The sequence below is a fragment of the Alnus glutinosa genome, chromosome 4, assembly GCF_958979055.1.
Source record: "Alnus glutinosa chromosome 4, dhAlnGlut1.1, whole genome shotgun sequence".
Classification (NCBI taxonomy): domain Eukaryota; kingdom Viridiplantae; phylum Streptophyta; class Magnoliopsida; order Fagales; family Betulaceae; genus Alnus; species Alnus glutinosa.
Genome location: NC_084889.1, coordinates 18,778,009 through 18,803,710, shown reverse-complemented (window position 1 = coordinate 18,803,710; position 25,702 = coordinate 18,778,009). Strand labels below are relative to the sequence as shown.

Here is a 25,702-nt window from a genome sequence, read left to right as displayed (position 1 = left end):
CCTTTTTGCTCATCTCCTTCATTTTCTGAACTATCTCCTTCAAAGGAGACCAACCTGCTTTCATCTTGGTGTACATTGCAGGCTCGTTGTTGTCTCTCTTAAGGCAAAAACCCACTACTCGCAATTTAGTGATTAAGGTCGAGAATGAGCTCACAGATTTTTTTAAAATATTATCTTAAGGGTGAAGTGGAAAAAGTCTAAGGTTAACAGGTGTCAAATAAATGGACAAAAAAATCACGGAAGGGCTCTTTTAAAATCTGCGAAAAACCTAAGCAACAAAATTTGATTTCAAAGAGTGAGGGACTGATTTCAAATCGCGCGTTAACTCAGGGATTTATTAGACATTTACCCTTTTCCTAAATTGATGCTCAACCCTGTCAATAATCCCTGGTTCATTGTCACATTCAACATCCGTCTCAATGCCTCCATAACCACCACAAACAATAATGGTGAAAGTGGATCCCCTTGCCTTAGTCCACAAGAACTCGGAAAAAAATCAAACGGAGATCCATTCACCAAGATGGAAAATCTTATTGTAGATATACAAAATTCTATCCAATCCCTCCATTTCTCCCCAAAACAACACCGCTGAAGCAAGTAAAGCAAGAACTCCCAATTAACATGATCATAAGCCCTCTCTAAGTCTAACTTGCACAACAACCTAGACTCCCCCAACCTAATTCGACTATTGAAGCATTCATTTGCTATAAGAACTGAATCCAAAATTTGCTGATTTCCAATGAAAGCATTTTGAGGACTGGAAATAATCTTGCCCAATACTAATTTGAACCTGTTAGCGAGTACCTTAGATATGATTTTATAGACCTCTCCTGCCAAACTAATCGGCCTGAAATCCTTTACATCCACAACTTCTGGTTTCTTTGGAATCAGGGAAACAAAAGTTGCATTAAAACTCTTCTCAAACTGGCGTCGACTATGGAATTCCGAAAACACTGCAACACTTAGGAAAGAAAGCCATTGTCAACCCATCCGGTCCTAGCGCCTTATCACCATTCGAGTTTCGCACCACCTCCCACACCTACTGCTCCTCAAACTCTTGTTATAACCAAGTACCCTCCTCCACATCAATGGATGAAAAAGAAAGCCCATCCACCCTTGGCCTCCAAGTATTATGCTCGGTGTAAAGTTTGTTATAATAACTTACTATATGCTCCTTTATCTCCATGGAATTATTAGACATACTCCCATTTATACTCAAAGATTCCAAAATTATTAGACATAGTCCCATTTATAGTCCAAATGTGTATTTCATCTGATTGAAAGTAGGATGTATGTCAACTATGGATTTTTCATCCAATTTGGCTGTTTCAAGTGTTATATTATTTTGAAATCTGGCAGCTGCTTTGGATCCACTGGTGAGACATCTAATGTTGATGAATACCTATGGCTGATGGGGAGAGCTAACTACAAGCCTATCATTGAAATTTGTGGTGGTACGGAGATTGGCGGTGGATTTGTTAGTGGCTCATTGTTGCAGGCTCAATCATTGGCTGCTTTTAGCACACCAGCTATGGGTTGCCGTTTATTTATCCTTGGCAACGATGGTTACCCCATTGTAAGAACCAAATAACCTTACTTTGGTGAATATATTATTAGGGAAAGAAAGGTTAATCTGGCTATAGTTGTCTTGATGAATTTCTTTAATAAATTATGTATATGCAAGCTAATATTATAATTGCAATTGCCTGACATTGACTTTCAACCCTTCAAGTGGCTTCTCATTGAGATTTGCCTAACATTTCATTTGAAAATCAACTTGACTAATTTATATGATAATTTATCCCTCTTTCTTAACATATTTTATATAAGGTACTTAGAATGATTTTTTCATTTTCTTCTACTATAGCCAGAGAATGTACCGGGGAATGGTGAATTGGCACTTTATCCCCTCATGTTTGGGGCTTCTAATACACTGCTGAATGCTGACCACCATGATGTCTACTTTAAGGGAATGCCCTTCTGGAAAGGAAGGGTAAGTGAATTCGTATCTATTGTTATAATACTTTGGTGTCTGGCTTCTTGAATTTTGCAGTTGAGTTTCCTAATGCAGGTTCTGCGGAGGCATGGGGATGTATTTGAGCGTACTTCTAGAGGATACTATCATGCGCATGGTCGGGCAGATGATACAATGAATCTTGGAGGTATCAAGGTATGCATTGTGCCCAGTGTAATATGATCCTCTTACCTGTGCAACTCCATTGTCATATTTAAGAGGTTGTTTGGCAAACAATTCTCACTCCCCCTCTATTTTTTCACTTTTCCCAAAAAATTCAAATAAAAAAATTCTTTTTTTTTCACTTCTTATATCACATCAATAATTTTTTATTATTATCCAAATAAAAAAATTCACTACAAAACAAAACTTTTTCACTTTTCTATAAAACAATTCCAAACTTTTTTATACTTTATATCACATCAGTCACTTTTTACTACTATTCAAACAAATATTCCACAATTACAACCATTTGCCAAACAAACTCTAATTTGACACTTATTTGGATACTTGGGAAAACAATACACATTGATTAACTCAGAAAGTGTGCAGGACAAGTGCATCATGCCTCTGATAGAGAAATTTTTAAAAGTTACTAGATATGTTTGATAATGCTTTGAAAAGTGTATTTTGTTTTTGGTTTGAAAAAGTGTTTTGATGTGATATAATGTGAGGAGTGTTTTTTGGTGGGTAAGAAGTGTTTTTTTAATGGTGTCCAAATTTGAGAAAATGTTAATACACCTTATTTCGAGTAAACACAAGCAGATGTAGAGTTGACTTGCTACTCATAAAAAGGAAAAAGAAAAAAAATAAAAAATAAAAAAATAAAATTTAAAAAGAGTGACCACAGTGTAGGAAAGGCATGGCTGTGCGGGAACTCTGATCTAGTTGGGGTGGCTTCACAGTCACTCCTATCTGGTTGGGTTGGCTGTGCGGCCACCCCTCTTCTCCGTTGAGGGTTGCCACACAGCCATTCTTTTAATGAGAAAAAATTATTTTTTTAAAGTAATAAGTTAGCCCCTACACTTGCAAAAATTAACCTGTTTTGTTAACATATTCCTATAAGAAGGTATGAAAAGTTCTCTAAAAAGCATTTTGTGTTCTGATTTGGTTGTTAATGGTTTTGAGAAAAATATGTTTGTCTCCAGAGACATTGCCAAACTGGGCCATTGTTTTCTTTGCAATTTTGTTCTCAAGATAGATAGGGAGTGAATTCGAGCTGACGCTCACATTACATTTGTCTCCAGAACTATACTTCACATGTTTCTTGTTAAATTATACAAGCATTCACTTCTGCATGATCTGAATGTTATGGTTATGGAAATCGAATATGAAGACTTGCTTTCAGCTTGTTCATTATTTTAGAAAGATCATTCTGGTTATGGTATTCAAATGACTTGATTGTCTAATCTATAGTGGTGTTTTGTTGAGCCTGTTTTTGGTTAAAATACTGTTTTTTTTTCCTTTTCTTTCTCTGGGTTATGTTTACATCTAAATTACTGTTTTTACAAAGAATGGGTTGCTTTTAAAGTAATCAAATTGGTTTTTCTAACTATGGTGCTCACCTATCTGCATGAGTGATTTTTTTTCTCTCTCTCTCTCTCTAGAAATAATGATGCTTGACCCACATGTGCGTTACAGGATATATATTGGAGATCTAGTCAATATTGTACTTGATGTTTTTTCAGACTCTGTTAATGCAATTATATGTGTAGTCTGCTCCAACCAATTCCCTTCGGTTTGGGCAGGTGAGTTCTGTTGAAATAGAAGGCATCTGTAATGGAGTCAATAACAACGTCCTTGAGACAGCTGCTATTGGGGTGCCACCTCCTGGAGGAGGACCTGAGCAGTTGGTAATTGCTGTTGTATTCAAGGATTCAGATAACACGAAGGCAGACTTAAATCAGTTGAAGATATCTTTCAATTCAGCAGTGCAGAAAAAACTAAATCCTTTGTTTAGGGTATTGATGTTTGCTCCGCACACGGTTGCTCTTTGTGTCAAAACATTGGCCACTTTTTTGCAGACTTGCTAACTTTTATACTCAATTGCGTAGGTTTCTCGGGTCTTGCCTCTCTCATCTCTTCCAAGAACAGCAACAAATAAGGTTATGAGAAGGGTTCTGCGGCAGCAGTTTGCTCAACTTGACCAAAATTCTAGGTTGTGATGGACGTATGTTTGTTATTCTTGATGAATGCACTTTACTGGGTATATTCAGCTCGGATCAGATTTGAGAGACATTATGCAGAAGGAACTCTTTATACCACAAATTGTCGTAAAATAAACCCTAATAAACCCTAGTGAGTGATGTTAAATAAACCCTAGCACCAACCCAATTTAAATAGAAATATAAGAAGAATGTATTTATCAATAAAGTACTAAATGAAATTGACTGTCAGAAAATCACATGCACCTACTGAAAGGAAAGAAAAATATAGTTGAATGACTTAGAACACTTGTCACAAATAATAAATGCGCTAAATACGATTTGACCTAGGGATATCAGGTCAATTAGGAGTCAAAGTCTGACTTTATGAGACTTGGAAAAGTCTAGGTTGAACCACTAGTTGGGACGAGTGGAAGCTCCTGTGCAAATGAGTCAATCTGTAAACTTAAGGAACACGGTTCTGTTAAGCGTTCGGATGGGAAAGATATTATGTCACGTGTGGAGTTGATGGACATGACGTGCAATCTAATCCAACCAGGGACGGAGCCAGAAGTTCTTATGGGTAGGGGCCGGTGGTAAAAAAAAATTATTGGTAGGGGCCAATAGGCTAAATTTTTAGTTTTTTAGCTTATATATATATATAATTTTTTTTTTTTTGAGATTTTTTTTTTTTAACCTAAGAATTTTTTTTTTTTCAAGGAAATTGGGGGGGGGGGCATGGCCCTTGCCAGCCCCCCCCCTCCCTCCGTCTCTGAATCCAACCTGACAAAGGCTCGTTTGGATGGGGGGAGATCCTCGTCCTAACGAGAGTGGATCTCCACGTGTCACAAAAGTGCTAGAACAACGTGGCCTATGACACGATGTGTCTGAACAAGCCAAACTACTCGTCCGAAACACGGAATCAATGAAAAGAAAGTTTGCCTATTTAAAGCCCAAGTTTGACTAGTATAGAGCACATTTTCCCATCTACTGAGAGATCTAACATTGAGAGTAAAACTCATTTTGAGAATAAGGGCTTGATTCTAGTAAGAAAATGTTGAAATGAATGACACTAGAAGGATTTTGGCTACAAGAGGTATAAATCCTAGAACTCTTTTCATTGTTTTTAAGTTATTATGGTGATAGGTATATTGTTGTTATGATAGTATATAGATGTTGTTTTGCTATCATATGGAAGTGTTGGAGATGTTGTTGCGGTTGTGTTGTGTTATAGATGAGGAAAAACTATGTTTTTACCTCAAATGATAGATTTTTACGTAAAAATGGAAGTATTAGAAGTGCATGTTGGATTTTTGAAGATTGTATGGGGTTAAAGAGGATTTTAAAGCTTTTGAAATCAATTTGGAGGACAGTTTCGAAGTAGAGACAGTTTCTTTGATGCTTTGTCCAAACGGTGCTAGGAACCATTCGGACGAGGCCATGTCCAGAAGGACTCGACCGGTGTCTTGATTGGACAAGTCCGAAAGACGAACATATATAAGCTAGACTAAGGAGCTTGGTCGGTAGTCCGTTTAGACCAAGTCCGAACGAGGAGAGTACCCTAGGGAGCTCATTTGGTAGTCCGTTTGGACCACATCCGAACGAGAAAGAATAAACTAATTAAGAACCAAGATGCTTAGTTGGTAGAGCCCAGATTTTGAAAGTGATGATTTTTCGGAGGGGAAAAGGGTTGTTAAAAGTCTAAGAAAGTCATAGGACTCTAGAAGGACCTAAAACCTAACAAGTCACAATATAGTACAGACTGCGGATTGAGGAAGTAACATAGGAAAGGAAGAACAAGTGTAACGAGATTTTGGGAAAATGGAAAGACTAGTGTTAAAAAAAAAAAAAAAAAAAAAATGACATTTTCAGAGAAACAAAATGTAGATTTAAGTTTTTCAAGAAATAAAGTCTTGTGTGTGAAAATTATCTTGTCATGACTAGTGTTGAGCGTGAGTGAAACGCTCAGTCAACCCAGGGCTAAAAGGGGGAATATTAGCAAATCAAGCGTTAAATGGGAGGAGTACGACCAACGACCCAGTACTAGGCGGGAGAGTACGCTTAGTAAACCTAGTGCTAGGAGGGGTAGTATGACTAGCAATCCCGTGTTTAGCAGCAGGAGAGTACACTTAACGACTCAGTGTTGGATGAGGGAGTACGAGTATCAAATAATAAAGGAAAATGATAGACAGGGGACGGACAACCGTCCCCTGTCCATCTTTTAATATTAAAATAACATATTATATAAACAAAAAATCAAAAAGGATAAATGAAAAAAAATATATAACATATTATTTTAATATTAAAAGATGGACAGGGGACGGACAGCCGTCCTCTGTCTATCATTTCCCAATAATAAAAGTTGGCAGGATGTGACTGGGTTTGGTGGAAGCCACATGTAGTAATAGAAGTCGCCTTTAGAACTTTTATAATTACAACCTACAATGTTTTGTTTAAGGTTATGTAATGACTCCAGTATTTATTAAGAGGTCTAATTCTGATTAGTAGTGCTCTGGTGTTCAGTTTGATTTACATTTATAGAATGAGTTTGTGGTTTCAAAAATGAAGAAAAAAAAGGATAAGATAATTTTCGTAGTGCCATAAAAAATAAAGTAGTAGGACCATGTGGAGTATGAGAGAATATTCTAGAATGGGTTGGGGCATTGCAGTGAGATTGAGAGATAGCTAGGCCGAAAGTTGGCAGGTTATTCGAGGTCTCAAGTGGCCGGGAAGAGATAAAAGAGAATTTTTCTAATCGTTGAAGAGATATCAGAGAAGCCATTAGAGAATGGGTGTACGTTGAGGGGAGTGTGAGAGAATGAGAGGGTGTGCTTTGCTTGTCTTGGTCAACTAAAAAATATTTTCAAATTGACCAAAATTTGTAGTCGTCCTAAATACTGAAAAGTGGAAAAATATTTTCTAAAAAAGATTTTACGCTGAAACTAAACATTTTATGAAAAATATTTATGTTGAAACAAAATATTTTCTTAAACAAATGGACTAGCCGACTAGGTGTTCATTGCTATTTGGTTGGTTGGATGCGTATCAATTTACTGATACTCTGGCTAGTGTTTTATGATTTATATGTCTCTCCAGGGCATTGTTTCCGGTGCCCCAAATTCATCTTCTTTTTGTAGTAATTATGCACGATTGCAAAGTTGCCACGCGTCCCATTGTTTTTCTATGATATAGTTAATTATAGAAAAAACTTCACTTACTACCTATGATATTTCATCACTTTTTTAATTATATCTATAAAATTTAAAAAGTGTCAATTACTGTATCTATCATTAATTTTTTTTTTTTTTTAATTTCACAATTCCGTTAGAATTTTCTGTTAAATCATTACGGAGGGGTGTCAAAATTTTTAAAAAAACACATTTTTTCTTAAGAAAGAAAAAAAGAGAGAAAAATCACAAGGATTTAGGCGTTGGGATTTAATGGAATTTTCAAAAATACCAATTCCTAAATCTTTGATTTTTTTTTTTTTCCTTTAAAAAAAAAATGGTATATTGGGAATTTTTGCAGAATTTTATGGAAAATTCTAACGGAATGATAAAATTGAAATATGAATATACTAAATTGACACTTTTTAAAGTTTAAGGATATGATTGTAAAAGTGATGAAAGACCGGGGTAGTAAGTGAAGTTTTCTCTTAATTATATTATCTCTATTTTTTTTATTTTTTTTTAATGAGATTGATATTTTTTTGATGAATTAGTTATTTTATAGCTTTCACATTTCAAATGATTGTTGGTTGTTTGCAGTTCCTGAACTGATTGAATTACATTTTTCTTTGTTAAAGATAATGTTAGAACCAGCCAAAAATATTTACTACCAAAATTCCTTTAAACGTACTCGACACAGAAAATTCAACATAATGGGCATTCCACAGTAAGTTTGCTAACCCATATTCATCAATTCAGATTCGAAACTAATGCCCCTAAAGAGAAATTCATAAGCTCACAATACAGAATTAATGAATTAGGCAGACCAGTTTTTAGTTTCCTGACCATTTTACACATTCAACTGTCACTTTTCATACATATAGTGTAACGACCCAAGCCCGAGGGGCCTAATTTGTTAACTTCAAAGCCTCAGAGGCACAAAGATTACCTATTTAAGATCTAGAGCACTTGTAACTACTATAATGCATGCATTGAGAAAACAATATCACATAGATGCAACAAAAGTAACTTAAATAAATGTCATGATTCCTCCAGAAAACTTAAGCATCCCGGCAACCTATATCAACTGTCTTGAGACCTGAATAGGGAAAGAAAGTAAGGAAGGAGTGAGCGAAATGTTCAGTAAGTAATATTCTCAACCAAGTTAAAACGGTTGAGGTTGAGACCTTTCGAAATAAAGTAACATTAAAATTAGAAGCTGATACTTAATCATATAACATAAAGTAATTACTTGAGTTAAACTCCATTTTTTGCCCTCAATACATTTTTCTTTGTTTTACTAAACAAAACATATGTCTAGAAATATTTCATAAATCAACTCTCATTTCATCAAGTTCGATATAAAGACATGATTCTTGAACAAGTAAAAACTTATCTGTTCACTTGTCATTTATGGCTTCGCATACTATTACGCCTCGTATGCATGGGATTGTGCGATCCAATAATCGAGGATCTGGTAACACTCGTGGCCACGGGGTACCCTGGTCATCTAATTAACTTATTGGTGCACTTAGCATGACAACTTAGTGATAGCCACACATTCACGTAAGCTTTAACTTCAATGTGGTGCACTCCATCCTAGCCCAGTACCGTGCTGCTAACTTTTGCTTTGGCCAAATGTCTTAAAATATGCATTTACATATTTTGGTTCTACCTTACACATGCTTACTTTATTTCCTTAAACTTTCAATAATTATATAACTTAGCATGTGAAAAGGGTATCACTTCTTTACATAAAAAATTTCTTAAATGGAAACTTTCCTTATTTAGAAACTTCCTATAAATGGAAACTTTTATTCATTTGGGAAAAATTACTAAAATAGAAACTTTCCTGATTTTTGGAAACCTCATTTCATAAATTTGTACCCATATTTTAGTAACAACTTAGCTATAAAACACTTTCGTATCTCGAGCTTTTAAATCATAGGGTAACATTAAAAAAAAAAAAAAACAAAAAAAAAAAAACATGAAGTGTATGTTGACAACATGTAGGAAACAAAATGAAAAATGTGTAACATTCAAATATTTTAAGGCAAAGCATGTTATCATAATCATTGAGAATTAAATAGATTCAAAGGAAATAGAGATTACTACTTATTCTAGCATAAAACAATACTTTTCATGATAATTAAAACGCTAAAGGAAATTTTACCATAAAGTGCATGATATGAAAGTGTTAATTACTTTAATTGAAATGCACTTTAGAAGGAGTAAGGAGTACCACTTACTTCGATATTGCATTAAAAGGTACGTGACAACTGCTAAACTTGAACAATAAGGTTCATCTAAGTTAACCTTATGCTAGGTATATAAATCCATATTAGAAGTCGGTCTTAACTTACCTGGCATTTTTGACATTTTTCCCTATTATTGAGAGAGGTTTTCTTCTTAGAAATAAGGTAAGAAATAACTCCGATAATTTCTTCCCCCACCCCACCCTTTTTTTTTTTTTTTTGAAAAGTATCATATTCTACTTTAACTTATTTTGTTAACATTTTCATACTTTTGAATAAAGAAACAAAAATAGAGTTAATCTTGGAATTTCACTTTCTTTTTTTTTTCAAAAAAAAAAAATTGATTTAGTTATTCTATAAAAGTCTCAAAATTGTTTTAATGGGGGCATGAGTCAAAAATAACATTCGGATCTTCTTCTAACTAGGTTAACTGGTTAACCAATTAAGACTCACAACTCACTAAATAGGCCTAACTAGAGCTTTACACCAAGTTACTTGGCCCATTGGCTTGAAGCACATTTAAGGTTATTCACTTAATAAATTTTGGATCAAAAACTTCTTCAAACATGCCATGAAAATAAATTTTTCAGATTTAAATCAAAGCTTTTCTTGATGCCATATATGAGAAATAACATATTTCCTTAAAATAATTTTAACATCACTGTAGGTGTTAATGTTTAGAGATATTTTATGACTCAAAATAACCATACTATAAGACTTTTTGGTTATAAAAGATTATGACCTAATCCAAATTCCATACTCACTACTCATTTTTAAAATCATTTTTCACATCATTATACAACTATGGACTTTTGGTATGAATCCTAGGTCATTCCATGAAGAATATTATTATTAAAGGTTCATTATGAAGTTTTCATTTTTAAGGACAAGTATTTTCTACAAAGAGGGAAACATATTTTGTAAACATAAACTTAAGTAATTATTAGGTTATAAACTCTCGTCTTAAAAAAAAACATGCATTTTGGTTACTATATGAATTCGCAAGTTGTTATAAAAAAGAATGGTGGGGTTTATGAACACTTGCTTTTGACAACCTAACAAAATATATGGACATTGAATAAAAGCATCATAATAATTTTTTTATGGCTCAAATAGTTTTCTTTCAATACTCTTAAAAAATCACATATAGGTTGAACCATAATATACACATGTTTTCCATGGAATAGGTTAGTAACTAATCTCATGAATATCCATAGGTTTAATGCTAAATGAAATTATTCTCCTATTTAATAATAACAACAAAATCATTCTCTCATTTGTTCAATGGGTTTCTATAATATTTAAATAAAACTTTCATAAAACATTTTAAGCATATCATATAATGGAGATTTCAAAAGAGAGAAAATGGATGGGTTACTTACAATGATGTGATTTTAAGAAATATGAGAACTTAATGAAGATCTTTTCTTGCAAAGTAGTGTGATAGATTATGGGGGAATGCGTTGGTAATAGGTGTTTTTGGCTCTTAGATAAAGGGGTTATGAGGGAGCTTGAGAGAAGAAGTGAAAAGATGAAAGAATGAGGGAAAGAAGGGGTTGGTAGTGTGGTTGGGGAGGGAGGTGCCAAATAAAACAAAATGGGGTGTAAGACCCCATAAAGTAGCTCTTCTATCAATTCATAGGCTTGTCTTTAAAACCAAAGGGTTATGGGGTTTTTCTATACATTGAAATCCAATGGTTAAAGGTTGGTATAAGCTTGTCTTGAAATCCAAGAGATAATATAGTGTAAAGTTATTCTTACAAAATCTAGGTAGTCAATAGCATGTGAAGATTCATAAACTAAGGGTTAAAACAATGTAAAGTTTCTTTTTCTCAAATCTAGGTGGTTCATAGTAGGTTTTGTCTTGAAATCTAATACTTAAAATCATGTTAAGGTTAGTTTAAAAACTATAATTGATGCATGTATATCACCTCATTCGTCCAAAATTTATGTTGAGTGAAAATTATAGGATTTTAATTCCTTTTGTCCTATTTGCCATATATTAAATTATGAATGTCACTAGGATTTAAACCCATAAACACACTATAAACCCATAAACACTATAAACACACTAGGAATTAATGGCCCGCACAACAAAGCCCAACACTATAAACCCATAAACACACTAGGCCGACACCCTAAGGTGAGGCTGTTACATATATAGCATGCTTCATTAACATTACTTTTTTATTATAAGTAATTCAATTTTATTAAAAGAACAAAAGAGCACAATCATAATATACAGAAAGTATACAAAAGAAGCACCCTACTTTAGAAAAAAAGAGAAACAAAAATCCAATAATTTAGAAAAACTAGAAATGTGCAAACTATTGAACATTGCATTCCATGTGCAAACTATTGAACGCTCCATGATCTTCAAAGCTTCTTGCATTCCGCTCTTTTCAAAGACACCACATTAAACACAAATGAGCCAACCTCCAAATTTTTAGAGCATTTCGATTTCCCATTTGTCTTCTCCAACTCTCCAACATCTCTCTCACTCTTCTAGGCATAACGTCAACACCAAACAGATGGAAAAACAAACTCGATAATTCTCCTGCAAATGTACAATGAAGGAGGTGATCAATAGGTTTCCCATTTTTCTTGCACATACAACACTAATCCATCACAATCACATTCCTCTTCCTCAAATTATCCAAAATCAAAAAATTTACTAAAACCACCGTCTATACAAAGAATGTCACTTTCGATTGAGTCTTTTAACTTTCCAGAAAAATTATATATATATGGGTAACACATGATAATAAGAATTGTTGGAAATAATTTTGATGATGCAAAAAATTCTTGTTGATATAAAATAATAACAATCCAAAAATTAACAATAAAATCAATAGAATATAAGAGATCAAAATTAAAGCAAAGAAATATCTCACAATGCTATAGAATCGTGCAAGATCGTTGTCCTTAAAGGTTGATTCATACCTCTGGAGTATATAACTCAGTGTGGTCAGATTCCTTGACACGTAACCTTTCAGGATTAGACTATAGTGTCTACATTCATTAAGGACATAATTCCAAGAACAAAGGCTAATAGAAAACCATTTTGTCAAAGTGGATGAAGCACTTCATCATATATATATATATAGTGTTGTGAGATTTCTAATATCATAAATAAAATATTATGGCCAAATGGTCACAACGTCAAAAACCGTAAAACAATCAAATGGTCAATTACAATAACAACTTGTTAAAGACTAATGGTCAAAACCAATTAAATTGATTTGGGCCCTGTATGATAAACCCCCTCTTCTCTCCCCTTTTTTTTTTTTTTTTTTTTTTTTTTCAATTTCTTCCTAAAAAAAAAAAAAAAAAATCAACATTAAAACATTCTTGTTATGAATGCATTCATGTATTTGGTGGATGGCGATTTAGTTTCATCTCTTGGAATTCTACACATTCATGTCACCTTTTAGAATTCCTATAACATTCATGTATTACATTGATGTAGCATTTTAATTTATGTTCTACCATTTCCTATTCCTTAACCTTCCATTATGATTTTATGTCTATAAAAATGAGTATTGAGTAGTATGGAAAACACACAACAATAGAAAAGAGTCATACATAGTTCTTGAAGAACTAGTTTCATATATTACGATCTCTTTATCTTGTCTTGTTATTTTCTTTGATTTTATAACACGTTATCAACATAAAGCTCTAAAAAGTTGTTGTGTTCTTTTGATCTTCAACATCAAAAGTTATCTGTGGGATATTCTCAATTCATTGTAAGTCTCTTTAAGATTTAATAATCTTATTATCTATTTTGTTAGTTAACATTCTAACATAATGCTTAGAAATTTTTAGTGATTTAAGAATCATATTATAACATATGAATCTTATGATTGATGTGAGATTAATATGAACTAAAATGTTATCATTCTAATGCTATGAATATGATGCTTTATAGTTTAAATTTGATTTTTTATTTTATTTTTTGGTTTGCATATAATATCGCTTAATTTTAAATAATTTTTATTTATTTAATTCTTGATATATTTTTGTCATAGATAATGTCAAATCTTACAAAACAAGGAAAAGATACGAGCACCAGAAGACAGTTATCCTCCCAAAAGCTCGTTATGATTGGATGCACCTGAGGTTGCAAGATTTTGAAAGTGTCAGTGACTATAACTCTGCACTCCTTAAAATCAACTCACAATTAAAATTGTGTGGAGAAAAAGTCACTGACGTGGATATCTTAGAAAAAAAACATATACTACATTTCATGCCTCGAATGTGCTCCTGCAGCAGCAATATCGAGAGCGTGATTTCACAAAATATTCTAAACTAATATCTTGTCTTCTAGTGGCTGAGCAAAACAACGAGCTATTAATGAAAAATCACTAATCTTGTCCAACGGGTTTTACACTATTTCCTAAAGCAAATGGAACCTCATTTCATGGTAACAAAGGAAAAGTGGTCGTGGATGTGGTAGAAAAAATTATAGAGGTCAATCCACATACTCATAATTCTTATAAAAGAAATGCTCCTTACTACCAGAAGTGGAACCACACTGAGGTGAAACAAAATGAAAATAAAGGTTTACAGAATATACCTACAAAGAACTATGAAGATAAATGTTACAAGTGTGGTATGAAATGACATTAGTTGCGTACCTGTCGTACGCTTAAACATCTGGTAGACCTATATCAAGCCTCCAAAAAAGAGACAGAAAAAAAGATTGAAATGAATTTTGCTAATCACAGTAATCTTGTAGATTATCCATTTTTTTTTCTTATTACTCTAAATGGAGAGGGTAGCACTCATTTTGATGTTTCTGATTTCTTTGAAGACTTTAAATGAAAAACTGATCTTTTGATTGGTGATGAATATGTCTACAACAATTAATATGTTTTCATTATGATTTTATCATATTATGTTTACATTGTCAATTTTAATTGTATTTTGTTATTTTCTATTGATTAATGAAATTTATTTTATTTATATATGGAAACATGGGTCATACTGATGGAATAATTAATTCCAAGATGATTGGTGAAGATTTGTGTCTAACAGACAGTTGTACAACGCACACAATTCTTAGAGACAATAAATATTTTCAATACTTAATATTAAAAAAAGCTAGTGACAATACTATACCAGGTTCATCAAACCTAATTGAAGGCTCTAGAAGAGCGAATATCATATTGTAAAAAGGAACGAAATTGTGTATTGATGATGCTTTGTATTCTTCTAAACCTAAAAGAAATATAATTAGTTTTAAGGATATTCGTCTGAATGGTTATCATGTTGAAACCATTAATGAAGGCAGTGATGAATATCTTTATATTACTTCAATAATTTCAGGTCAGAAGCTCATATTGGAAAAATTGACTGTTTTCTTTTTCGGATTGTATTATACAACAATAAGAACAATTGAATTACATGTTGTGCTGCACTAGAAGTGCTCTAATCCAAAGATTGGCATGATCACCTTGGACATTCGGGAACAATTATGATGCATTAAATTATTGAGAACTCTCATGGGCATCCCTTAAAGAACCAAAAGACGATTTTACCAAGTGATTATTTCCTTGTGCTACATGTTCTCAAGGTAAACTTGTTATCAAACCATCTCCTTCTAAGGTAATTATTGAATCTCTATCATTTTTACAAAGAATTCAAAGGGATATATGTGGGCTAATTCACCCTCCATGTGGGCCATTTAGATATTTTATGGTTTTAATAGATGCATCAATTAGATGGTCACATGTTTGCCTGCTTTTTACTCGTAATGTTGCATTTGCTAGACTTCTTGCCCAAATAATTAGGGCAAAATTTCTTGATTATCTAATTCAATATATTCAGATGGATAATGCATGTGAATTTACATCTTAAGCATTTTATGACTATTGCATGTCAATCAGTATTAATGTTGAACATCTTATTGCTCATACCTAATACTCAAAATGGTTTAGTTGAATCGTTTATTAAACAGCTTTCGTTAATTGCTCGACCTTTGCTTATGAAATCAAAGCTACCTATTTTTGCTTGGGGACATGCAATATTACATACTGCATCATTAGTTCGGATTAGACCAACATCTTACCAAAAATATTCTCCTTTGCAACTTGCATTTGGTCAACCACCAAATATTTTTCATTTTTCGCATTTTTGGTTGTGTTGTATATGTTCCAACTGCTCCACCTCAGCGCACTAAGAGGGACCTCAACGTAGACTTGGGATTTATATTAGTTTTGATTCTCCCTTTATTATTAGATGCCTTGAGTCTTTAACTGGTGATATTTTTAAAGCACGTTTTGAAGATTTTCATTTTGATGAAAACATATTCTCATCACTAGGGAGAGAAAAGTCGTTGTCAGAAGCACGACAAGAAATCACTTGGAATAATTCGATGTTATCTCATTTTGATCCTCGAACAAATCAATGTGAACTAAAAGTTCAGAGGATCATTCATAATCAATTGCCGGATGCATTTACTGAAACTAAGAAAATAGTTAAGTCTCACATTCCAACTGCTAGTACTCCAGCGAAGATATAAGTCTATGTAGGACAATCAATTAATACAGCTGCAAATGAGTCTAAGGCACGCCTGAAGCGTGGAAGACCTATTGGTACAAAAGATAAGATTCCCCAGAAGCGAAAAGCACAAGGAAATGAAATTGGCACTCTTGAAGAGGCCTTACCCACAAAACAGGCAACAAAAATTGATCCATCCAAACTTTCTGTACAAAATTCTCCTGCAAAGGAATCCCCTGAAGAGGAACTTCTTGAGGAGGAATCTTCTGAAGGGTTACCCCCTGAAGAGGAACATGTACTTGAAAATAATGAGATCTCAGTAAATTATATTAGTATAGTAGAATTATTGGATAGAAACAAAATTGTTGTCGACAACATATTTTCATTTAAAGTTGCATTTGACATTACTAGAAGTAATTATGATATTGAACTACAAACCGTTGAAGAATGTCGACGTAGAAATGATTTGCTAATGTGGAAGGAAGCAATTCAAGCAGAATTGAACTCGCTAGCAAAACGTGAAGTATTTGGACCTGTAGTCCAAACATCTGAAGGTGTATCGCTTGTTGGATAAACGTAGGTATTTGTACGGAAACGTAATGAGAAAAGTGAAATTGTGAGATACAAAGCAAGACTTGTTGCACAGGTTTCCTACAAAAACCTGGTATTGATTATAGAAACATATTTCTCTGTAATGGATGTAATTACATTTAGATTTTTTATTAGCTTGGTAGTTACAAAAAATTTAGATATGCATTTAATGGATGTGGTTACAACATATTTATATGGATCACTTGATAATGATATATACATGAAAATCCATAAAGGATACAAAATGCTTGAAGCATATAATTCCAAATCTCGAAGTATTTATTCTATTAAGCTACAAAGATCTTTATACAGGTTAAAGCAATCTGGATACATGTGGTACAATCATTTTAGTGAATATCTATTGAAAGAATGATTTAAGAATAATCCAATTTGTCCATGCGTTTTCATTAAGAAATCACAATCTGGATTTGTTATCATTGCAATTTATGTAGATGATTTAAAGTTGGGACTCCAGAAGAGCTCACAAAAACTACCACTTATTTAAAAAATGAGTTTGAGATGAAAGATCATGGAAAGACAAAATTTATCTTGTCTTGCAGATTGAACATTTTCCAAATGGAATTCTCGTTCATCAATCAACATACATAGAAAAAGTTTTGAAGCACTTTTACATGGAGAAAGCTCATCCTTTGAGCACTCCAATGATTGTTTGATCACTTGATGTGAAAAAAGACCATTTTCGCCCTTGAAAACATGACAAAGAAATTATTGGTCCTGAAGTACCATATCTTAGTGCAATTGGTGCTCTGATGTATCTTGCAAATTACACACGACTTGATATAGCATTTTCAATTAATTTATGAGCAAGATACAGTTCTGCACCAACTCGAAGGCATTGGAATAGGGTCAAACATGTTCTACGTTATCTTCGTGCAACAATTGACATGGGATTATTTCATCCAAGAGGTTCAAATTCACAGTTAGTTTGATATGCTGATGCGGGTTTTCTTTCTGATCCGTATAAAGGTAGATCTCAAACAAGATATCTATTTACATGTGGAAATATTGCTATTTGATGGAGATCTGTCAAGCAAACACTTGTTGCTACTTCTTCAAATCATTAATAGATTACTGCAACTCATGAAGCAAGTCGAGAATTCATATGGCTAAGATTAGTAATTCAACACATTCGAGAAAAGTGTGGTTTATCCAACATCAAAGATAGCCCAACAATATTATATGAAGATAATACTGCTTGTATCACACACATCAGAGGAGGATATATTAAAGGTGATAGAACAAAATACATTTCATCGAAATTCTTTTATACACATGAGCTTAAGAAGATTGGTGATATTGATGTGAAGCATATACGATCAAGTGACAAATTGGCAGAATTATTTACCAAAACATTACCAACTGCAACATTTAAGAAGTTGGTGAATAACATTGGAATGCGACGACTCAAGGATCTTTCATCATAAACAATTGAATTTCTTCATGCTAATGAGGGGTAGTAAAATTATTATGCTGATTGTACTCTTTTTCCTTCGATAAGGTTTTTCTCATTGGGTTTTCCTTTGCAAGGTTTTAATGAGGTAGTCCTAAAGCATACGATGGCACACAAGAATAACGTATTCTTTTTCCTTCGCCATATGTTTTTTCCCACCGATTTTTCCTTGGCAAGGTTTTAACGAGGCATATTCTTAGTATATGGTCATCCAAGGGGGAGTGTTATGCATGCATTCATGCATTTGGTGGATGACCATTTAGTTCCATCTCTTGGAATCCTACACATTCATGTCACCTTTTAGAATTCCTATAACATTCATGTAATACATTGATGTAGCATTTCAATTCATGTTCCTTTCCTATTCCTTAACCTTCCATTATGATTTTATGTCTATAAAAGGGAGTATTGAGTAGTATGGAAAGCACACAATAATAGAGAAGAATCATACATAGTTCTTGAAGAACTAGTTTCACATATTGCAATCTATTTATCTTGTCTTGTTATTTTCTTTGATTTTACAACAATTCTAACATTTTTGTACTTTTTATATCACATCAATTATTTTTTATTACTATTCAAATAAAAAAAAAAAAACCTACTACAACACAAAACCTTTTCACTTTTCCATAAAATAAAAAAATTCAAATTTCTTTCTACTTTATATCAAATCAATCATATTTTATTCCTATTAAAAAAAATTAAAAATTCTCTCCACAAGGGTTACCAAACAAGGCCTTGATTTTTCCTCGTAAAACTCACAAACAAGCCTTAATGTCTATCAGTAAAAAACATTTCAAGAATAGTAAACCAACGACTACAAAAATAAGAGCATCTTTGTAACATTACAAAAATCATCCACATGTTACAAACAATAGAATAAGAGAAAATTGAAAGCATGAATCGATGCTGTTAGAATTTTATATTGGCAACATTCTGGTTAACAAAAACACTTTATGTAACGGTTGCTTTTTAACAGGATTATTGGTTCTATTCAGAGTCTTCAAGTAATATGGACAATGTCTCATTTCATGCCATGTGTATGGTCACAAGTTTCTAAGAAGATGTCTATGAAGATTCCATGCAATTTCCAAGTCAAACAGCCGATTCCTATCCAATCGTCCGGACGAGCCTTTGAAGGTGTCCGGACGCCCTGCAATGTCTTGCAGATAACGATGAAGATGTCCAGACGTCAGAGCAACACAGTCCGGACGCTAGGTCAATCATTGTTCAACACGGAGTTGGATTTCAGAAGTCGACACTGTTTGGGAAGTCTCTACAAGCCGTTCGGATGATGTGGCAACACGTTTGGACGATGTCCAGTATTTCAGAATACTCTAGAGTTCCGTTTGAATGCGGAAAGGATTTTAGCGAAGACCGTCTGGACACTCGATCAAGCCGTCCAGACGTGAACCTGATAAAGATAGAATTACGTTGTTTTTGAAAGGATATCGCAGAAAACCGTCCGGACGTGGCTAACTTTCGTCTAGACGCTCGATAGCCAGAGCCCGAATCTCAGCAGTTTTAGGTTTCCTGTAAGCCTATAAATAGAGGGCCCTAGGCTTGTATTTTGTACAGAATTCAACAGTGAATTCCATAGTGCTTTGAGAGGGAGTTTAAGGAGAATCGAAGATCTGCTAGCTCTCAAGCTGTTGTCGGTGTGTGCTCGTTGTTCGTGTGAAGTCTATCTTAGGGGTCGGCCCTAAGGTAAAGGAATCCATCAAAAACCCCTTCAGGTGGAAGATCTGGTTGGGAAGCGTTCACGATGAGCTTCGTGTCAGAGTTAAAGGTATGACTATTGCATAAGGGTATGTGAGTACGAGTGTCTTGTAACTAGCTTTGTTTTTGGATAGTGGATTTTCTGGGTTTGGCTACCCCGAAGTGGTTTTTCTCTTCAAAGAGTTTCGACTTCGTAACAAATATCTTGTCTTATTTAAATTCGGCATCTAAGATATTTTGTTGAGCACAAACACACATTTGGTTTAATTAGAAGTCAATATTTATTTTCATTTGGTATCAAAGCGGGTTCACTTGTGTTTGGATTTATTTCCTAAGTGTGATCCATGACTTCTGCTACCATAAATCTTCTTGAGTTCTCTGAAGATGATTTTTATGATTTCTCTAAAGATACCCTTTTGATAGGTAAACTCTTTAAGAAATCCAATAAAGAACTCAAGAAGATTAAGCAAGAAAAAAAGTCTTTGATTTTACAATTATCTGAATCACATGTTTTGATTGACTCTTTGAAATCTGAGAATACCATGCTTTTTGATACTGTTGATGCACTAGAGAATAAATTAAAAGAATTAGATGATCTCTTGGAAAAATTATCTAATAATAATTTGAAAATCATGCTTTGTATTCATACAGATATTTCTAACAAGCCTGATTTAATTGTTAAAGATTTAAGTACTTCTACTTCACATGCTTCTGATTTCGAATTAGATTCTATTGATTTTAAGCCTGTGATAGAAGATACAACTTGTTTAGATAATTCTTGCTTAACTAATCATGTGATGCCTAACTCCAAGGAATCAAGAATACAGGGTAAGTTTATTCCTAAGTGTCATAATTGTGGGAAGACTGGTCATATTATGCCAAATTGTTATTTGTTGAAATCCCACAGGCCTTGGATTAAGCAGGATGCTCTAAGGGAAAGTGAAGTTGAAGATTCTTCCTCAGCAAAATATGTCCCTCCGCATAGGAGACATATAAAAGGTAAGGACAATATTGTTTGTAACAATGCTAACCATATTTCTACAGAGAAAGTCAAGCAGCATTCCATCAAAAGAAGCATGCCCATCTGTCATCACTACAGCATCACCGGTCACATCTGACCCAAATGTCCACATCTTCAGGCTTAGAAGTCGAAGGTTCAGAAGGAGCTGCCAATAAGAGCTACATCAGGCACTCTACTTCCGACTACATTCCATGCTCCATGGCATCAGCAGTGATAGCTGAAGTTGGTTCCTGCCAATCAGAGTGGCAAATTAAAGGACAATTCAAGGCACTACAAGAGAAAGCCGCAGAAGCCCATTAGCAACCATGGCTATGAAGGGTTGCTGAGCCTAATGCAATATATGCTAAGAAGAATGGATAACATGAACAAGACCTGCAAACCACCGCCACGGGTCAAGCAGGTATGGGTTAGGAATGATGAGACCATTCACCCCTTGAGGGGGAGTAGACTCACCTAGTAGAGGTGAAGTCTTACCATACCTAGGATTTTGCTTCCTAAATCCTAGTGAATGTCAAGTATGTTTTGCATTGCTTAGTTTATCATGTCATATCCTATACGTGCCTTGCATTCTATTTGAGGAACCATTTATTCTATCCCCATATTTTCTCTTGTTGTCTAGAGAAACTTCTGCAGGTATTTTTTTGGGGATAACAGTTAAAGTACGTCGGGCGGCTGCTTTTCTGTCTTGGTATTTCTAAACCTCTCTCCCTGAGGACGGATTTGATTTTACCTTACATGCTGGGACTAGATGTTATTTCCTTTTCCATAAGCATGTCCTTGTTGTTTTTTTATTTTTTTATTTTATTATTTTCAACAAAAAAAAAATTTGGGGGAGAAGATGTAAAATTTTTATTTTTTTGAGAGTTGCTTTTCAGATATTGTATGTGTTTTTGTCTGATATCTCAGTTCATTGTGCATTAATTGAGTATGCTTATATATGATTGAGAGTTTATGTCTGATATCTGCTAAGTTTTCCTGTGCATCTTAATACAAGATAGTTACTTTTCTCATGCGATGAAAAATTGTGTACTATCCAAAGCTCCCATAAGGTACATTTTTGCTCTCTAACTTTTAGCTTCTGGAAATTCTAATGAGAGAGATTTTTTTGCTAAGATGGCCAAATTGACCAACTCGCTAGTTGAACCTAAAACCCAGAAATTCTGGCATTATTTCTAGGTTGCAGCACCAAGTGATAAAAAGCATTCAAAACTTAATAAATATAGATAAATAAAAAGATCCATTGCTTTTGTGCTATAAATATGTTCTTGAACTTGTCCCTATAAAAATAGTCAGTAACCAAATCATTGCGGAAATAGATGGCCACTAAAGTATGATGTAAAAGAAAAAGTGTTGCAGCTTAGGGGGAGTGTATCAGATAAGGGTGGCTATGCCCTAGTAAAATAAGGTTTGGCTTTTGACTGATCTAACATTGATTTTCTCTCTTATTTAGAAAATACGGTTGCCTTAAGTCATATCAGTGAACTTCATACCTTATTGAGAAAGCTTTCACACACACACGCATTGCATGAGTTAAGTTTACTATTGAAAAATTTCGATCTGTAGGAAAATTTTTGTGCTTATTGACTTTTAACTCTCAATTATATCTTGGTATATTTTTGAAATGCTATTTGACTGTTTCATCAGTTATTTATACTTGCGTGTTCTGAAGCTAATGTTAGGAAATTTTTTTCTGCATATTTTCCTCTGTTTTTTTGCTTCTAGTGTGAAGCATCCGGACGGACAGGTTCTTGCTTCCGGACGTGCTCGGCTCTATCGATCTCTTATCTGACAGCATGCTGTTTGGACGAGTATGTACCATGTCCGTACGCGAGCTTTTTATTTTCTCTGCCAAACACACACACTACTTTTTGCCTGTTCTATCGTGTTGTGTTCTGTGTGTGTTTTCTCTCGGGCTATTCCCGAGATTTTGGCATTATCTGCACATCTTTTCTCATTCCCAGGTATTTTCTTTGACTTTCCTTATCCTCTTTAGCTTTGATTCTTTTTAGAATAATTGAATCTTTAATTAATTATGATTTGAGAGATTGTGCATGAATATCTTTTTCTGTCTTTATGCTGGATGAATATTACTAATCTGTGTTTTTTAGATTGCTATATCTACTTTTGTATTTCTTTGTGCATCCAACTAATAGCCATCATAATACCACATTCTTTTTGAAACTAACAAGATCTAATATTTCCTTGTGGTGTTATTTTTGGATAGATTTCTGTTTAAATATTTTCAGGAATATGATGTCCGGCAGCTTCCAGCATAGTGTCAGACAGAGGGCTCTTTGTAAAAAAGACCAGTGTTGAAATCATATGTTTCAGAGATCTCAAATTTTAGATGATCTCATTCCCCTTGCTCATACAGAGTCTTCCGTAACCTTTTCCTCTAGATCTGCATCAGCTAGAGATTCAATGGTGAATCTTCTTTATCATCTTGCAGACAACTTGTATGTAGGATTTCTTTCTACAGATGATCAGTTTCGGGCTAGAAGACTCAAGTGACTGAAAATTTTCAGTCTATGGTTTCCCGGCTTCATGAACAAGAAGTTGAAGTGGCTCAAATTCAGAAAATGTGATATCTTGAGATTTTTTGGTTTCCTCTTATGATAATTTGAGTTTTTGATGAAACACTTTACTATTAGTCTTGTTGTTTTGAATTTTAGTAATTGTGGTTTTTCTCTTATACTCTGTTTACCCTTTGTCCTTTTGAGACAGAAAGGGGGAGTATTTTTTGTTTTGGACCGGGAATGTATTTCCAAACCGGTCAAGTTTTTTTTGTCCCAGAATAGCCAAAGGGGAAGTTTGTTAGTATTTTATATTGGCAACATTTTGGTTGACAAAAATACTTTATGTAATGGTTGCTTTTTAACAGGATTATCGGTTCTATTCAAAGTCTTCAAATAATATGGACAGTGTCTCATTTCATGCCATGTGTATGGTCACAAGTTTCTAAGAAGATGTCCATGAAGATTCCATGTAATTTCCAAGTCAGAACAGCCGATTCCTATGCAACTGTCTGGACGAGCCTTTGAAGGCGTCTGGATGCCCCGCAGTGTCTTACAAATAACGATGAAGACGTCCCGATGTCAGAGCAACACCGTTCGGACACTAGGTCAATCATTGTTCAACACAGAGTTGGATTTCAGAAGTCGACACTGTTTGGGAAGTCTCTGCAAGCCATCCGGACAACATGGCAACACGTCCGGACGATGTCCAATGTTTCAGAATACTCCAGAGTTCCGTTCGAACGCAGAAAGGATTTTAGCAAAGACCATTCGGACACTCGGTCAAACCTTTCGGACGTGAACCTGATAAAGATAGAATTATGCTGTTTCTGAAAGGATATCGCAGAAAATAGTCCAGACGTGGCTAACTTCTGTCCGGATGCTCGACAGCCAGAGCCCGAATCTCAGTAGTTTTAGGTTTCTTGTAAGCCTATAAATAAAGGGCCCTAGGCTTGTATTTTGTACAGAATTCAACAGTGAATTCCATAGTGCTTTGAAAGGGTGTTTAGGGAGAATCAAAGATCTGCTAGCTCTCAAGCCGTTGTTGATGTGTGCTCTTTGTTCGTGTGAAGTCTATCTTAGGGGTCGGCCCTAAGGTAAAGGAATCCATCAAAAATCTCTTCAGGTGGAAGATTTGGTTGGGAAGCGTTCACGATGGGCTTCGTGTCAGAGTTAAAGGTATGACTACTGCATAAGGGTATGTGAGTACGAGTGTCTTGTAACTAGCTTTGTTTTTGGATAGTGGATTTCCTGGGTTTGGCTGCCCCAGAGTGGTTTTCTCTTCACAGAGTTTCTACTTCGAAACAAATATCTTGTCTTATTTAAATTCCGTATCTAAGATATTTTGTTGCACACAAACACAAATTTGGTTTAATTAGAAGTCAATATTTATTTTTAGATGTAGTACCCGAAAGTTTTAAATGCGCCTAGGATAAATAAGTAGGAGCTAATGAATCGCGGTAGAGTTAATCTTTTTTTACCAAATTCACAAGTTGACCAAATATATCACCCACATAGCTTTCTCTCCAAGTTTGGGTTGTTCTATAATGGGTTGGCGCCTTATACAGTCTGAAAATAAATTATGACTTCTAATTTACCAAGTGTGTGACAGTATACAATAAAATATTTAAATTGCGGAATTTAAAAGAGACAAATATTTTGTTGACGAAGTAGAAACTTTGTGAAAAGAAAAACCACTCTGGGGCAGCCAAACCCAAGATATCTATTATTTAGAAGACAAAGTTAGTACATAGAAATTAACACTCACATACCTCGATGACATGATCATTCCTATTACTCTGACACGAAACCCATTGTGAACGCTTCCCAAACAAGTCTCCTACTTGAAGGGGTCTTCAATGGAATCCTTTACCTTAGGGCTCCTCCCTAAGATAGACTTCACACGAACCAAAAGGCACACAACGGCAACAGCTAGAGAGCTAGCAGATCTTCAATATCTCCCTAAACACCCTTTTTAAGCTACAAGAAATTCACTACCGAATTATGTACATAATACATGCCAAGAGCCTTCTTTATATAGGCTTTACAAATCATATTTCAACTCAAATTAAGAGTCCTACACCAACACAGATTCGGACTCTGGGCTCATGTCTGGATGTTTCTCTTGGCCTTCCAAATAGTCAAGTTGTATCATTTTTTGTTAGCTTTCCAATAACACCAATTTCATCCCAATCCGATATTTGAGCAGAAAGTTATGATCAAAATACTGGAGGGCATCCGGACGGCTTGACCGAGCGTCCGGACGGTCAACTACAACCGCCTTTCCAAAATAGCGCTGAAAGCTT

At 34.4% G+C, this 25,702-nt stretch overlaps 1 protein-coding gene across 1 annotated transcript in view; it reads left to right on the top strand.

The window, feature by feature from the left end:
• Positions 1-4,282, top strand: part of LOC133867123 (probable acyl-activating enzyme 17, peroxisomal) — a 42,930-nt gene extending 38,648 nt beyond the window's left edge. The window contains exons 10-14 of the mRNA XM_062303813.1: positions 1,360-1,576; positions 1,868-1,993; positions 2,072-2,170; positions 3,763-3,975; positions 4,069-4,282. Coding sequence (XP_062159797.1) covers positions 1,360-1,576; positions 1,868-1,993; positions 2,072-2,170; positions 3,763-3,975; positions 4,069-4,179 — 766 coding nt within the window. The 3' untranslated portion in view covers positions 4,180-4,282. The remainder of the gene's footprint in view (positions 1-1,359; positions 1,577-1,867; positions 1,994-2,071; positions 2,171-3,762; positions 3,976-4,068) is intronic.
• Positions 4,283-25,702: the final 21,420 nt, after the last annotated feature.